At 40.9% G+C, this 15,000-nt stretch overlaps 4 protein-coding genes across 6 annotated transcripts in view; 1 reads left to right on the plus strand and 3 right to left on the minus strand.

Moving 5' to 3' along the window:
- The window catches only part of SARC_06334 (hypothetical protein), a gene marked incomplete at both ends in the record, with an annotated part of 18,367 nt that extends 17,364 nt beyond the window's left edge, over positions 1-1,003 (minus strand). For 2 of the 3 annotated variants that reach the window (XM_014299761.1, XM_014299763.1), the window contains one exon: positions 564-814. In XM_014299761.1, the coding sequence (XP_014155236.1) occupies positions 564-814 (251 nt within the window). Of the gene's footprint in view, positions 1-563 lie in introns of all 3 variants that reach the window. The other variant, XM_014299762.1, reaches the window with a different exon arrangement.
- A 947-nt stretch (positions 1,004-1,950) lies between these two features.
- SARC_06335 (hypothetical protein) lies at positions 1,951-4,814 on the minus strand. Its single transcript, XM_014299764.1, has 2 exons — positions 3,319-4,814; positions 1,951-2,807 (listed from the first exon to the last, which is right to left on the minus strand). Exons 1-2 carry the CDS (start codon positions 4,737-4,739, stop codon positions 2,585-2,587), a joined length of 1,644 nt encoding a protein of 547 aa, XP_014155239.1. The 5' UTR covers positions 4,740-4,814; the 3' UTR covers positions 1,951-2,584.
- Positions 4,815-6,330: 1,516 nt separating this feature from the next.
- SARC_06336 (hypothetical protein) lies at positions 6,331-9,553 on the plus strand. Its single transcript, XM_014299765.1, has 4 exons — positions 6,331-6,791; positions 7,377-7,605; positions 8,152-8,293; positions 8,680-9,553. The coding sequence occupies exons 1-4, from the start codon at positions 6,731-6,733 to the stop codon at positions 8,782-8,784; spliced, it is 537 nt and encodes a 178-aa protein (XP_014155240.1). The 5' UTR covers positions 6,331-6,730; the 3' UTR covers positions 8,785-9,553.
- Positions 9,554-10,824: 1,271 nt separating this feature from the next.
- SARC_06337 (eukaryotic initiation factor 4A-III) overlaps positions 10,825-15,000 on the minus strand; it is a 6,365-nt gene continuing 2,189 nt past the window's right edge. Inside the window, exons 3-8 of the mRNA XM_014299766.1 lie at positions 14,257-14,523; positions 13,616-13,813; positions 13,333-13,466; positions 12,838-12,957; positions 11,986-12,113; positions 10,825-11,472 (exon numbers count right to left, since the gene is read on the minus strand). Of these exons, the coding sequence (XP_014155241.1) occupies positions 11,456-11,472; positions 11,986-12,113; positions 12,838-12,957; positions 13,333-13,466; positions 13,616-13,813; positions 14,257-14,523 (864 nt within the window). The 3' untranslated portion in view covers positions 10,825-11,455. The remainder of the gene's footprint in view (positions 11,473-11,985; positions 12,114-12,837; positions 12,958-13,332; positions 13,467-13,615; positions 13,814-14,256; positions 14,524-15,000) is intronic.

Consider the following 15,000-nt stretch of genomic DNA (forward strand, 5'->3'; position numbering starts at 1 on the left):
TAGTATATATATATACACACACACACACACACACACTATATATATATATATATATATATATATATATATATATATATATATATATATATATATATATATATATATACATATATATCATGCATGGACGTATACAAATGCAGATACATATTCTTATACATATATATATTATGTTATGTGTGTTTGTGTACACAAGTGTCTATTGCTTGTTTGATACTAGATGGATGCTGCATGTGGATGATCCACAATGCGTATTCAGTGATCGCGGTAATCATAGCATACAAATAGAACACGAGTTTTCAAATCCAGTGTAAGCATGCAAAATCATTTTGGATTAATCATACGATAAAGCACCCAATTTTTAGATAATGAATATAGTTCTACATACTCTTGTATCATTCTGTGGCCGCTACCTTTATATACAACTAGAAATATCAGAGTGTATTCGACAAAGCATATATGTACACATATACAAGGATATGCACACAGAAGAAATAATCACATTGCTGAATAAATATGAACATAGTTTCACCTACACAAACCATATAACATATCAATTCACTTACTTAAGACTCAACGCGGCAAAATGTAAAGGCCTGGACCCATTCTTGGACTTCGGATGCAGATCCGCACCAGCATTGACCAGCAATCGCAGTATCTCTACTTGTCCCGTAGACGCAGCGATGTGAAGACATGTCCAATTTTTGATCGCTGGATTGTGCCAATTAAGCGTATCTAGCGAGACGCCCTCTTTACAGAGACGCTCAACTGCACCGATGTCTTTGTTGAAGACTGCTTGCCATAGTTTATCGGACATGACTTACTCACACACTTGAAGACCAGTGTGTGTGGTATCTTGTGAGGTTGAGATTGAATTGCGATGCTAAGATATCATGAACTGTATGGTGTGTGTGTTTATATTAAATATGTATGGAAACGTGCGTGGTTATATATGATATGTATATGGAATAAGAAGTACACAGCAAGTACACACCATTCCCCATCCTTGTGTCGGTCTGCGTACGCAACGGGTGCAATTTGCATGAATATACACGAATATACTCGCGTATGAACTAAACAACAAGAACTTCCTTCAACCTCAAAATAATACAAAATTCTACTGTTGCAAACAAATGGTGAATGGATTCCATTGGACGCCATCCAAGATACTTTTGCATACATTCTATTTATAGATTCCCAGGGTTCTCAGGACTCAACAAACCATTATTGACGCGTTATATCAGTTTGCGTATACGTTGAACATAACCGAATAAAAATTCAACGTCTACTTTTAAATTGGGGTTGGAAGGGTCGACTCGCGCACAAGAAATAAATAGCTGATACATACACTATGACCCTCTCTCTCTCGCGCTCTCTCTCTCTACATAGTAGTAGAGAAAGAAGACAAGAACAACGTTTATATTTATACCATTTTCTGAATCGCCTTTCGCAATACCATCGATTGAACAATAAAGCGATCCTGCTATATAAACACCTTCAGGCAGCAAGAATCAGAGACTATATCAGATGGTTCACATGCACTAATACAACCCACGCGCACTTGTACAACGTGCAAATGTCCCTTTGTCATCTTTTTTTGCTTCTCCATTTGATTTGATTTGTTCCAGTACAAACAATCTCTCAGGTATAATTCATCGCTATTATATATATATATATATTATATTATAATGTAACAATATATAAGAATATAATAATCCAATAATCCAATAATCTGATACAATATATATATGTAAATACAATATATATATGTAAATGTAAAATATATATTTATATATATATATGAATTCATTCGGAGCACGACGATTTTCTGGGGGTTCAAATTCTTTTTTTATTCAGAAACACGCTGTCCTTATCTTGTATATGTGCATGTTATACACCTTTTTGTGTGTAAATATATTATAGACACTGCGTTACAATTTTTGAATACAGGTGGAGATTCAGTATGTGCTTTATTCGATTGAAATTTATCTGATTCTTCCCTCTCTGGGGTATAATTCTTCTCTGGTGGCAAGTCTATGCCCGGCAGCTTCGCACTGAGCTTTGTGTGAACGACCGGCGCTGAAGGTCAATATACATTGCTATATTTGGTATTCTACACCTAAGTCGCTTCACTCAGGTTGCTATAGTAGTCATGGGCTGATCTGTGGAGTGTGTGTAGGCTACTATGCTCGTGATTCTTTCGGCTCTCATAGCGTGTCGGTTACTTGTGTTGCCGAGGAAGTCAATTCCCTACCAGCGTAAATGGGCTTCTTATACTATTCCTCCGCGTTATCAATTAGCATACTGTGGATTATGCGACGGTATGTGGGTATACACTAGCAGTGCACTTCGAAGTCCCCACTGCGTATTCACGTTCTGGTGTTGTATCAGAGAAAGTTCGTCTAGAGAGCGTAAACGTTGGAACTGATCACTTGCACGGGGTTTGGGCGATCTTCTATCGTATGCACTCGCCGATTATCGCCCGTGTACTACATCAGCACCACAAACGCCATACTTGGACGCCACAGCCACACTTTCTCTGTATGTACATGATATATTTAAGTCAGATTAAATAGTCTATCCATGTTTAGAATACCTCCTCGTTGAAGATATACCGTGCACCGCCGTGTTGGATCTTGTCACTGTACTCATTGCACTTCGTGTGCAGCACCTTGCCCAGGACTTTGGGTCCACAGAAGAACACTCCTACTTGTTCGTTGGCGTGCTTGGTACTTGTCTCCGCAAAGATCTTGTCCCAGTGCGGCCGTCCAAAGTGTGTTTTGGTGTGCTGTCCATGGAGAAGGTCCTCACTATGTATTTAGTAAAAAGAGGATGTTAATTTGGTTCATATATACAGATGTACAAGCTGGTTTCACTCAATCTTAACAAATAGTTGTATACAAATCAATAGCGCGTGAATAGTCTCTGGACACCCAGGTAAACTACATGTCAATCTATCTTGCAATGTATTACGCATGCCATCGGCATATGATTGTCGATTTGATGTTGTTAATGCAGGGACTGGAGTTGTTATAATACGATGGCAGTGATGTAAAGCTGTACGCTACGCCTCCGGAGGTCTCGGTTGGCTTAATTTTGTACACCGATCACACAACATAAAACGAATGCGTGCTTATAACACGCATCTCCATAATATCCTAGTAGTGCATCGTTGGTATCAGACATTCACATAGTGTGATGGCGTTTGCGCTATTTTAGACGTATGATCGTATCACTCGATAATTTGTAGTCGGCAGCGCTCACATGTAATGATACAGTGTTCGGCACAATAACATAACAACTGATGATAAAACTACATACCTGGCATCTCCCTCCGTGACTATATTTGTAATCTCTTCATGTTTGATCCTCTCAGTCAGGTACACATCGATCTGTAAGAACGCCTGCATGCCCTGGGACACCATCTGCAACTCCAAGGCCTCGATCAGATCCTGGAACCACTCGAAGCTTCGGCGATCACGGCAAATCCATATAAAGTACACTTTCCTCAACTTCATGTTCAATCCCTGGGCCTGTTGGTACCAGATACTCTTCAGCACAGACGCAAAGGGCGTCACCCCAATTCCAGCACCCACCAGGATGGCCGTAGAATACTTGAACGCGTCTCCTGAAGTGGCTGTACCGAACGGACCGTCTACATTGAATGTGGGCATCTTGGACGGATTCCCTTTGTACCCAGATTTCACAATCTGGTTACCTTTGGCGTCCCAGTGACAGCCCAGGCGCTCAGCTAGGGATGTTGTCCAGTCACCAGCCACACGGATGTGCACTGAGAAGAAACTCTCCTCGGGCGATGAGGTGAGTGTGAAAGGATGCCACTCAAAAGACGATAGAGTAGGTACCTGAATGAAGATGTACTGTCCGGCGGTGGCCTTGAAGCCTTTCTTGAGCATTTGTATCTCGACTACATTGGACGGGTGTTGCACCACCTTTGCAACAACCACCCGTTGTGTACTGCGGAACAGTCGAGTAATTCTCTCAATACCATAAATCACAAGCGGGCCAATGACCCACTGCCACGCCGTGAGACCAGCCTTCGTGAAGCTGCCATCGGGGTTAACTGTCTGTACTAGGCCGGAGAGTGCGTGTGTAATGATGCCAATGTAATACACGATGAATAGATGATGTGTGTACCAGAACACCTCAAAGTTAGTCTTGCGGAGGTATTCGAATGATGCGTTCATCATCAAGAAGAGTACTATACACATAACCATTCCTGTGATGCCTGCAGCTGAGTATAGCATGCTGAAGTAGTATGGTATGGGTGTGCCTGGTACAAAATAGTCCGTGCAGGGGACAAAGTTGGGGTCCTCAGACGCTCGTTGAAAATTGAGACCATTGTACATATGCGCTACCGTGTGAATGATAGAGTGTAGCATGATCATATACCCGCACCACTTGTGGAAACTGATATTCTTATCTAAAAGTCGCAGTAGTCCGCCACGGAATATTACCGCGCCTCGAAGGTATGACACCAGATTACGACACACTGGTAGCAGGATCAATGCTGAATTTAAATTCAAGGTTGCGGCCGATGCTTTGGCGAGTGACAAAGATGAGCCCATACATGCTACCATCAACACATGGATGTCGGCTGTCTCGAACAGCCAGAATGTATATACAAACAGCCCAATGTTTGCACCCATCCACAAGGCAAAAAAACCATAAATGAGCCCATCATTAATCAGAGCTTGTTTGAGCGATTCCATACGTTTCATCATTATGACTATAAGTGGATTTATTGAGCTTGTTAATACCGTCGATTCACTGTTGCAAGAAAGTGTGACAAACACTTTATGCACAGAACTGAAATTTGAAGAAGCTAAAGTACGTATATTTAATACCTGCGGTTCTGAGCAACGCACATACAACCATATTGTGATAAATCCTTTCGAAATGTTTTATTTTCCGTAGTCCGAAGTCTTTGGCGTGTTCACGTTGCAATCATCTGTCACCGATGCGATCGTTTCACAATTTTGAGGTTTATACAGTCTCCTACATAGTTTGGCTGGTGTAAACTTCAATTCCTTCTTTCAGAGTTCTTCGAAAACCTGAACTCGCACTTCACACAAGAAGGAGCATTCAGTGGGCGGCAACAATTCATCACTTGCCCTTTTCTTGAAATGATTTTTTTAAACTCTACATACTACTATAGATTATCGAGCCGATCACATTGGGCAATGTGAGCGTCTCCGGCTCTCAGCCTCTCAGGCTCTGTCGCTCTGAATTTCGGCACAAGACTCGAAGACTCTGAGTTTGGAGTCTCCAGTCTCAAGTCTCATCAAGAAGGGTGAGAGAAAAGTCAGAAAACAGAAAATCCGCGAGGTCCAAGAGACAAGAGTCCAAGACCCGATTTATTGAAATAAAAATAGCAGTGAACCAAAAAAAATAGATCGGTGCGAGAGCCAGTATCAAATCAAAATCGAAATAAACAAATCTAATTAATCGCTTGTTGATTTGCTGCCTGCTGGTTCATTCTGCGATCGATAGTAATCCTAAAAACTAGAAAGCACCAATGATAATTGATTTTGATCTGTTATCGGTCTATGAGAATTCTAAGAGTATGCGATACGGATATGAAAGTTTCTATTGGTCGTTACTATGAAACTGTTCAATAGGATCATGTCAATATCTCGGAGTTGTTTATTGTGACTGTTCAATAAAAATAAAAATAAAACCATTATGGAGAACCGAGAGACGCGTGGTATTTGTTTTAAAAGCCGACCAATGTTATAGAACTGTTGTATTTGTTTTTATAAAAAAGATTGAAGTATGAGTCCAACAAGACGACAACTCGTCGACTAACAAGTTTCCATAAAAAAATCGATTCACAGGAAGGAAATCTTTTATATACAAAAATGCGGGATTGCAGGATAGTATTATACTTTCTAAAAAGTATATCATCTATATGTAGTTCTATTTTTATACATACAGCTGTGGCCACTGGACTATGGGCGAGATGGAGTGTTGCTGGGAGTTTTTTGTCCCGTCAACAAAGGTGCGAATCAAAAATTAATGGTACAGTGGTTGATGCCGTGCTCGTGAATTTGATTGCTCCCTCGATGTGTTTATGTATTTATTTGTGTCCTCTCTAGTAGCTGTCTGCTGGTACCCTGCTTGTCTCACAAGTTCTTCACGTTACTGCTTTTAATTCTTTTTAATTGTAGATGCGTGGTTTAGGGCAAAGTGGTCGCTGTCGTTGTGGGTCGTTTTCTGTAAATTATAGCAAAAACATCACTGTCTTTTATATATATTTAAATTGTAACTCTCGTTGGGTGGCGCCGTGGCGGTGCGTTGAACTTAATTAATAATGCAGTGTGAAGTTTTCTGTCCAACGTTTAAAAACAAATAACAGCAGAAGCTGTAGAAGTGTATAAAGACGATCCAAGCACTGATTTCAGAGGGACAAGAACAGATTTCATAACGGGTAATGAGCAACTTTGTAATGTTTTTATCCAAAGTTTACAAGCCTAGCGTCTATTCGGCCGATTGTAAATATAAATATTCTTTGCATATCGTCGACATTATTTATTATATCATGCAGACCCCCATCAATACATAAAAAACAAGTAGTCGATTTTACCCCTGCCATTTTGCCATTGTCAATACGTATTGGCTTTCCTTCGCACAAACCCTACATAAATCTGGTAGTCGATCATCACGATCTGAAGCCAACTGCCAACACAACAGCATAACATTAATATCTCCTACGATGGGCAAAGCAACAGAATGGTCCCTTTGGGCAAACTTCATGGCATTGAGTTCCTGCGCAAGTAAGTGTATACCGTCTATGATCTGCACAATATTTCATTTCCATATCAAGTATTGTCATTAGCAAGATAGCATTCATGTCGAAATCACCCCAACCTGTGGCTAAATACGACATCTACTGGTTGGCTTGTAGATTTTAAGGCTTATATCGATTCCTATATATACGAGCTTAGAAACAACTTGCACCTCAGTAGATTCAAGCTAAAAAATAAATATTTGCAATCACATATTCTGGAAAGTGGAAAGATACTTGCACGCAAGATCGCGCATTGCAGACCCCTTGAAGCGAGTACATACTTGGAGTGCACGATACGGCACGTGACGCCAATACGTACATAACTAAAACACGACTAACCCAACGCTGTGCAAACCCAACAAATGCCAACTTGTGCGTGATAGGACCTTCACTACGAAAGCAATCGTGTTCTATACTAGTGCAGACATATGTTTCGCTTCTTCACGAATGAGATTGGAAGCTGCCTCGCCCCTGCAACTCGGTAACATGCATATAAGAAAACATCCCGTATCGAATAAAATATTCTGTATCTAACAGAACCTCGCTTTCCGTGCGCTATATTGCAATACAGTGCTGGTGCTCGGTGGTATAATTGTGCTCTCAATGTCTTTCCCCAATTTCTGGACGGGTATATACGGTCTGGCGGTGTCTCCATTTATATACGTATACGAATGGCCTAGGGGAAAGATGAAGCGCGGTCGCACATTCCCACGCCGATTTCAGGGCAAAATCAGCAATATGGTCAGCAATATGGGCTTTTTCGGATCCAATTACTACTTCCGATTTGTCCTATACCTATTGTAAGTGCAGGTTCAGAGGAGTATATATATATATATATATATATATATAATATATATACATATATACATATATACATATATACATATATATATACATACATATATATATATATATATATATATATATACAACTGGTGCGTGTGTTTCGCTAGTGTGCACGGTAGATTTTTGTAGGCTGATCCGTTGGTTTACATCCTATGTTATGTACACATTTGCATGCAACCACTGTAGATTTAACAAGGACAACCATAGCGATACGTCGGAAGTAGAGCACAAAATACTGGGTTTCGCATATAAACAGAGTGATTGCTAGCTTCGTAAACAAGAAGTCTTTGGCAGCCATATTTGCTGTAAAATTTAACGTGTATATGGGAGCGACATACCCTGACTGTGTGGCTGTGTTTAATACTGAATGCCAAGTTTATTTGAACTTGGATATTCGCCATCCAAGTGATTACAAATGGAAACACCTTTCAATGTACACTGATACCGACAAGTTTACATGTAAACACTACTAACGCATGTTTATATCCAAATACCAAATAGAGTCTCGGTCCCATGCTTCTTCGAACTCGCCACGACATATGCCGGGTTCTTCTTTCTATGCACCTCATCTGTTTACCTACTGAGTGCTGTGCGTGGTGAGAAATGGGTCCCTATCAAGGCACCAAGGAAGCCGGAACTGATTGTATGTGAATATTGGAAGTATTGGATACATATGCCTACTTGTTGCAAGGCAGAGATCGCTTATGTATATTGATGGGCATATCACAGATATCTACACAATATATTCATGTATCTGTATGTATGCAAGTATGGGCTTTTATGTTGCATTTGTATGTTGATGAATATAGCATTTATATGTATAAATACACATATTAAGAACTTGTATGTATATACATAACAAATGTGTGCTTATGTATAAACACGTGTTTGAGTATGTATAACCTCTCACCGACATCTCTGTAGCCTCGTACCAGGTCGATGACTTGTCTAGGCACCTTACTCTGTCCAGCCCTCATACCAACACAACCACCTATACAAACACTATGCCTAACCCCATCCCACCCACAGGCGAAGTCCACCCAGCAGAATGGGATCCTGCCCTTTGCTGGTATGGGCATGGACAGAAAGGGCTCTATCAATGCCGCACCCAGTATGGCGAGTGCGGGAGTATGAGGAAGCAGATAGCATTCAGTCATCGTCAGTCCATATATGTATACCATGGATACTGAAGCAGTCCCGTTATAAGCTGCACATACCGGTATATACACAGCTTATACCGGTACATACAGATAGTTGTGTATGTACCGGTATATACAGAGCTTCTACCGGTACATAAAGATAGTTGTGTATATACCGGTGTATACAGGTAGTTGCGTATAGCGGAGGAGTGTATAGTGCTTGCAACGAACGCTCTGTATACCTGCTGCCCAGTACGCAGCACGGTCACGGTACGCGGGCGAAAATATATTTATAGAACTACACGTGTGCTAATTATAGCAGGGCATGTGTGCTATTTTTAGCACTACAAGTGTTCGCTCTTGGTCGAATAGCATGATCACAGGGGCGTACTGGTGGGGTGGTATGGAGGCTAGGTACGTACGGTGCTATTTATAGCACGTTTGATATATACACGTGCACGTTACATGCAGTGTGCGTGCGATATATACACGTGTAATGGTATTATCCGTGAATGTTAACATACAGTATATGTATATCCTACACATACACACAATACGTATACTAAATACGTACCACAAATACGGATAACGTACACCAAGAGAAGGGTGAGGGAAACCAAAGAAGCGCGAAGTAAACGCAGAAAATGTATTCTGCTGCCGGGCAAAGTGTGGGTCAGGGGTCAGGAAGCCAGGGTCCCTAGGTGTTTGGATCAGAGTTGCCCACACTTTGCGAACACAATAAAGGATGCATTCCACCAGTATCAGTGGTATTACGTATGCGATCTTGTGCATATACACATGCATGACATAGTACGTGTACATACACACTACTTAGTACACGTTGCATTTGTGTATGTGAAAACATGGAGAAACTGGCGTATGCACAGTGAGGGAGCTCGAGTTTACTTATAATGCGTATTGGGTTCATATGTATTTGATACGCACATCCACATGCAATTATATACACACATACACATATAATACATCTGTATCATAAACATTCATCAATACGTACACGTGTGTACAATAAACAGAAATGTTGATTATTTTATTCGCAGACCACGAGCACGTATTTGTATAGTCGAGACGGAATACGTACTCAAATGTATGGTGTAGTTGACGGTCGGGGAATGCAAAGTGTGGGTCAGGGGTCAGGAAGCCAGGGTCCCTAGGTGTTTGGATCAGAGTTGCCCACACTTTGCGAACACAATAAAGGATGCGTTCTACCAGTATCAGTGGTATTACGTATGCGATCTTGTGCATATACACATGCATGGCATAGTACGTGTACATACACACTACTTAGTACACGTTGCATTTGTGTATGTGAAAACATGGAGAAACCGGCGTATGCACAGTGAGGGAGCTCGAGTTTACTTATAATGCGTATTGGGTTCATATGTATTTGATACGCACATCCACATGCAATTATATACACACATACACATATAATACATCTGTATCATAAACATTCATCAATACGTACACATGTGTACAATAAACAGAAATGTTGATTATTTTATTCGCAGACCACGAGCACGTATTTGTATAGTCGAGACGGAATACGTACTCAAATGTATGGTGTAGATGACGGTCGGGGAATACATTTGCGTAGCTATTTATAACAGTACACGAGTATCTATTTATAAAACGCTTCTTTAGTGTTGCCGTACCAACTCTGTGCGGCGCGCTGAAGGATATAGTATTGACATCTCGAGGTACAATATATGTCAATAACTATGCGTAAATATATATCAATATATAATCGTGAAGCTATCTTTTACACATGGAATGGTTGAATAAAAATATCTCATACTTTGCTCGTGCTATACCCATCAAATACTTGGCCTTGAAATACCGAATATATTTCACACACCCGGAATAGTTGTATATAATTCCTCATACCTTGCTCTTGCCATACATATCCAATACTTGGTCCTGGGATCCTTGGTTTTGGGTAATAGCTTGGACTCTAAATGAACGTCAAATACATGGACTCGTTGTACGCAAACAGACATTGGAACTCAACAAGACGTTGGTTTTAGATATACTTTATTGATTCAAGTAGGCAGGTGTACCTCAGCACTGCTACACGCATGATATGTTGTGCATGCTTGCAAATGTGTCCCGAGGGTGTGTCTGTGTCTGTGTCTGGGTATGTGTATTTGGTTATGTGGTGGTAGGAACACATGATGTAATGTACAGGTATCCACGTGCATATACGCATATACGGTTATACGCATGCGAGTAGATACACATGAACATATACAGACAAGTCTCTGTCTTCTGCTGTCAGGTGGGTGTAAGTACAGGTTGGTTGGCACATTGCAGCCATCTTTAAAACCTGTACAATGCCAAGCTTAATCTTCGTATATAGCGCAATAGCACGCATCCCATCTATAGATAGCACAGATCCACCCCATCTATAAATAGCACAGATCCCAGATAACCGTTAATGCCGACTCGATATATGTCCACACTATCCCACCCGGAATATGACCTTTTTATCGCACACGTGGTCGTCGTCTCCCAATCTATACTATACTTCGATACCCTTCGACTACAAAAATCTATTTATATAATACTCGCGGGGCGTGCTATTGGCTCTGCCTGACATCTCGGAGCACATTCCAGTACGACATGGGGGGGGGGGGGGGGTTGGCGGCTTAGATAAGATCCGCCACTGTGATAGAGATAAAAACAATACACAGTGAGTGATTTGAGAAGTTTAACGATTTGGTATAAACTAACGAGTCGAAGATACGCATAGCAATGTATAGGTATGCATGCATATGGGTACACGCGTGGTGGCTACCACCAGTGCATGAATGTACCTGTATATAAACGCGTGTATGCGTACATATACGGATTTTAAAATAAATGAGGACAGCTGTACGGTACGAATTTATACGAACATATCAAATACAAGTACACGTGTACGCCCACACACATAAGCACTTACATGCATATACACACATACACACTTAAGCGCATACACACATAAGCACATACACACATACATGCATATACACACTTAAGCGCATACACACATACATGCATATACACACATAAGCACATAAATGCATACACACATACACACATACATGCATATACACACATAAGCACATAAATGCATACACACACATAAGCACATACATGCATATACCCACATACACACGTGTCTGCTGCCACCTACCATTCATAGGCATCTCATCTATCTGTGTGCTGTAGTACTGTTCGATATCACGCAGTGTGTGCACATCTTCGTTGGTGACAAAGTTGATGGCCACACCCTTGCGCCCGAATCGACCTGAACGACCAATTCTGTGAAATAAATAGGAAGCCAAAATAAACGGTGAGGGCCAAATACCACGGATTTTAAAAACTGAAAAAAAGCCAAATTATGATTTACCTTTGGCTAGATATAAAAATAAGATTGAAGCAAATCGATAAATTGAGTGTCAGTCTATAAAAAGACAGATGCATGGTCTTAATGTAGATAGCAGGCGTCACGCTAATGGATGCAAAGTTCACCTTTGTATATACCGCCATGCTATAGACAGAAAGACATTCCCTATCCACCCCTCAAGTATATGCTATAAATAGACAAAAAAAAAATACCTTCCCATTCATTTTAGAAACAGAGAGAGAGAAATTCTAAATATAAACTCATGTTCCTTCTTATGATCCGACTCATGTTCAATCTACAACTCAACAAACGTAATGACATCTATATTCATTTTTTTAAATGAAGGATAACCCTTTAAATATATAAACTCCTCCTATAAATAGGCACATGCAATCTCATTCCCCTAGAATCGTACCCATGTTTATTCTATAAATAGTGAGATTACCCTGAAATCATCCATATCCAAGCTATAAATAGACAAAAAACAATCCCACTCACCTGTAATCGCATCCAAATTCATTCTATAAACCGTATAATAGCCGTTAAATCATCCATATACAAACTATAAATAGACAAATACAACCCCATCAATTCCTATGTCACCCCCACCCCCCTAAACGTCTCAACACACGCACGTACCGATGGATGTAGAGTTCACGGTTGTTGGGTAGATCGTAGTTAATGACCAGAGACACCTGCTGCACATCAATACCCCGCGCCCACACATCAGTCGAAATCAGCACGCGAGACGCGCCGGACCTATAAATAGATACGAGAATGGGGTCAGTGATATTCGGATATGCGCGGATTTGTGTGTTTTTTGTGTATTGATATTGACAGCGTGTGGAAGGGAAAGAAAGAACAGTTTTAAGAGAGAAAACGGTAGCAAGGAGACGGTGGACTTCAATTAGGGCTGGAGAGGTATATACTGACCATAGACAACCACACTCTGCTGAAGATACACAATTCCAGTACAATTTTCACTCACACACTCACACACAACTATATATATATAAACATACATGCATACATATACATATATATATACGTAAGTAAACCCAAACTCTTAATACAGGTGCACAAACTCTATGCAACCTCAGCCCCTATATGTATACACCCCCGTAGAGACCATACCTGAATTCGGCCATAATTGCGTCACGCTCCTTCTGGGGCATGTCTCCGTGCATCGCTGTGACCGTAAAGTTAGCCTCGCGCATTTTCTCGGTGAGCCAATCAACCTTTCGCTTTGTATTGCAGAAAATAACGGCCTGTGGCATATGCAGAGTGTATGTCATTTAATGAAGTTGAACAACGGGGTGTTTCATGAATACACGGATTCGCTATACATATATATATATAAATGATATACATGAATACATGTTCAGGGACAATCGTATATATACATGTGTACACATACCTGTGTGATAGTTAACGTATCGTAGAGATCGCACAGAGTATCGAACTTCCACTCCTCCTTCTCCACGGCGACAAAGAACTGTTTAATGCCCTCGAGTGTCAACTCATCACGCTTGACCAGAATGCGGATGGGCTCGGTCATAAACTTGTTGGTCATGTCTAAGATGTCGTGGGGTAAGGTCGCAGAGAAGATACAAACCTGTGTGGAAGTGTGACGAAGTATGTATATGTGTGTGAATATGCATGGTTCACTATACAGAGGTATGGGTGTGACTTTATCATTGCATATGCGAGTAAAAGATCGGTATTTCGTTCATAGTACATATATACATGTGTTTGTTGTTTCCGTGCAAATCTTTGTGACTATAAAATTTGCAGTGCGTAAACTTCAGCTGACAAATGAGTCCCCAGAATGCGAATGGACAATCGTGTGAATAGACACGACTATATACATACACATACGTAAATTTATCACTGCACATGCAAACAAATATGACTAGATATATACATTCGTGTAATAATGGCTAGGCATAGGAATACAAGTATTTATTAATAAACATAAACATGCATATGATTAAGAAAATACACATGAATATGTACAGGATTATATGTACACTTGCAACTTAAACTATATACACACACCTGTGTAGCTGGGGGCAAGTATCGGTACACATCGTAGATCTGCTCGCTGAAGCCCATACTCAGCATCTCATCGGCCTCATCCAGAATCAGCATCTTAAGAGCACGAGTACGTAAATTACGTCTTTTGATCATGTCGAACACACGTCCGGGTGTGCCACTGACCACGTGTTGTCCGTAATCTAGTTTACGTATGTCTTCCCCGATTGACGTACCACCGATACAGGCGTGGCATTGTACCTGCATGTAGTCGCCTAGGGCCAAGATGACCTGTACATGTATACAAGGCGTTTACGAATTGAGAATAATCATATTTGGCGGATACGGATTTTTTAACGACTCAAAGTACACCCCTAAATACAACTATACATCCAGACAAATGTAGCACAGACGCTGACGACACTGTAACTGTGTGGATGATAAATCCATGGTTCGGTACTATATTATACTGACACGACAGCTTGTGTGTGTACTTGCGTTTGAGGTGTTTTGCGACAGGCAGTGCTATGGTCGATCAACTGCGATGAGAAGAAGGGACCCACAGCACATAAACAGAATAGACACACCCTACTACAAAGACCACCCACCAAACACACGCCAACAAGAATCTTACCGCAACGAAAAACCGTTACCATGGGAACAGGACTTGAAACCCTCCCACTACACAACAGGCGAACTTGGATACAGGCAGTGCTAACAGAGATGAGTATACGGGACACACAGCACATGAACAGAATAGACACACCC

The sequence above is a fragment of the Sphaeroforma arctica genome, assembly GCF_001186125.1.
Source record: "Sphaeroforma arctica JP610 unplaced genomic scaffold supercont1.448, whole genome shotgun sequence".
Taxonomy (NCBI): Eukaryota; class Ichthyosporea; order Ichthyophonida; genus Sphaeroforma; species Sphaeroforma arctica.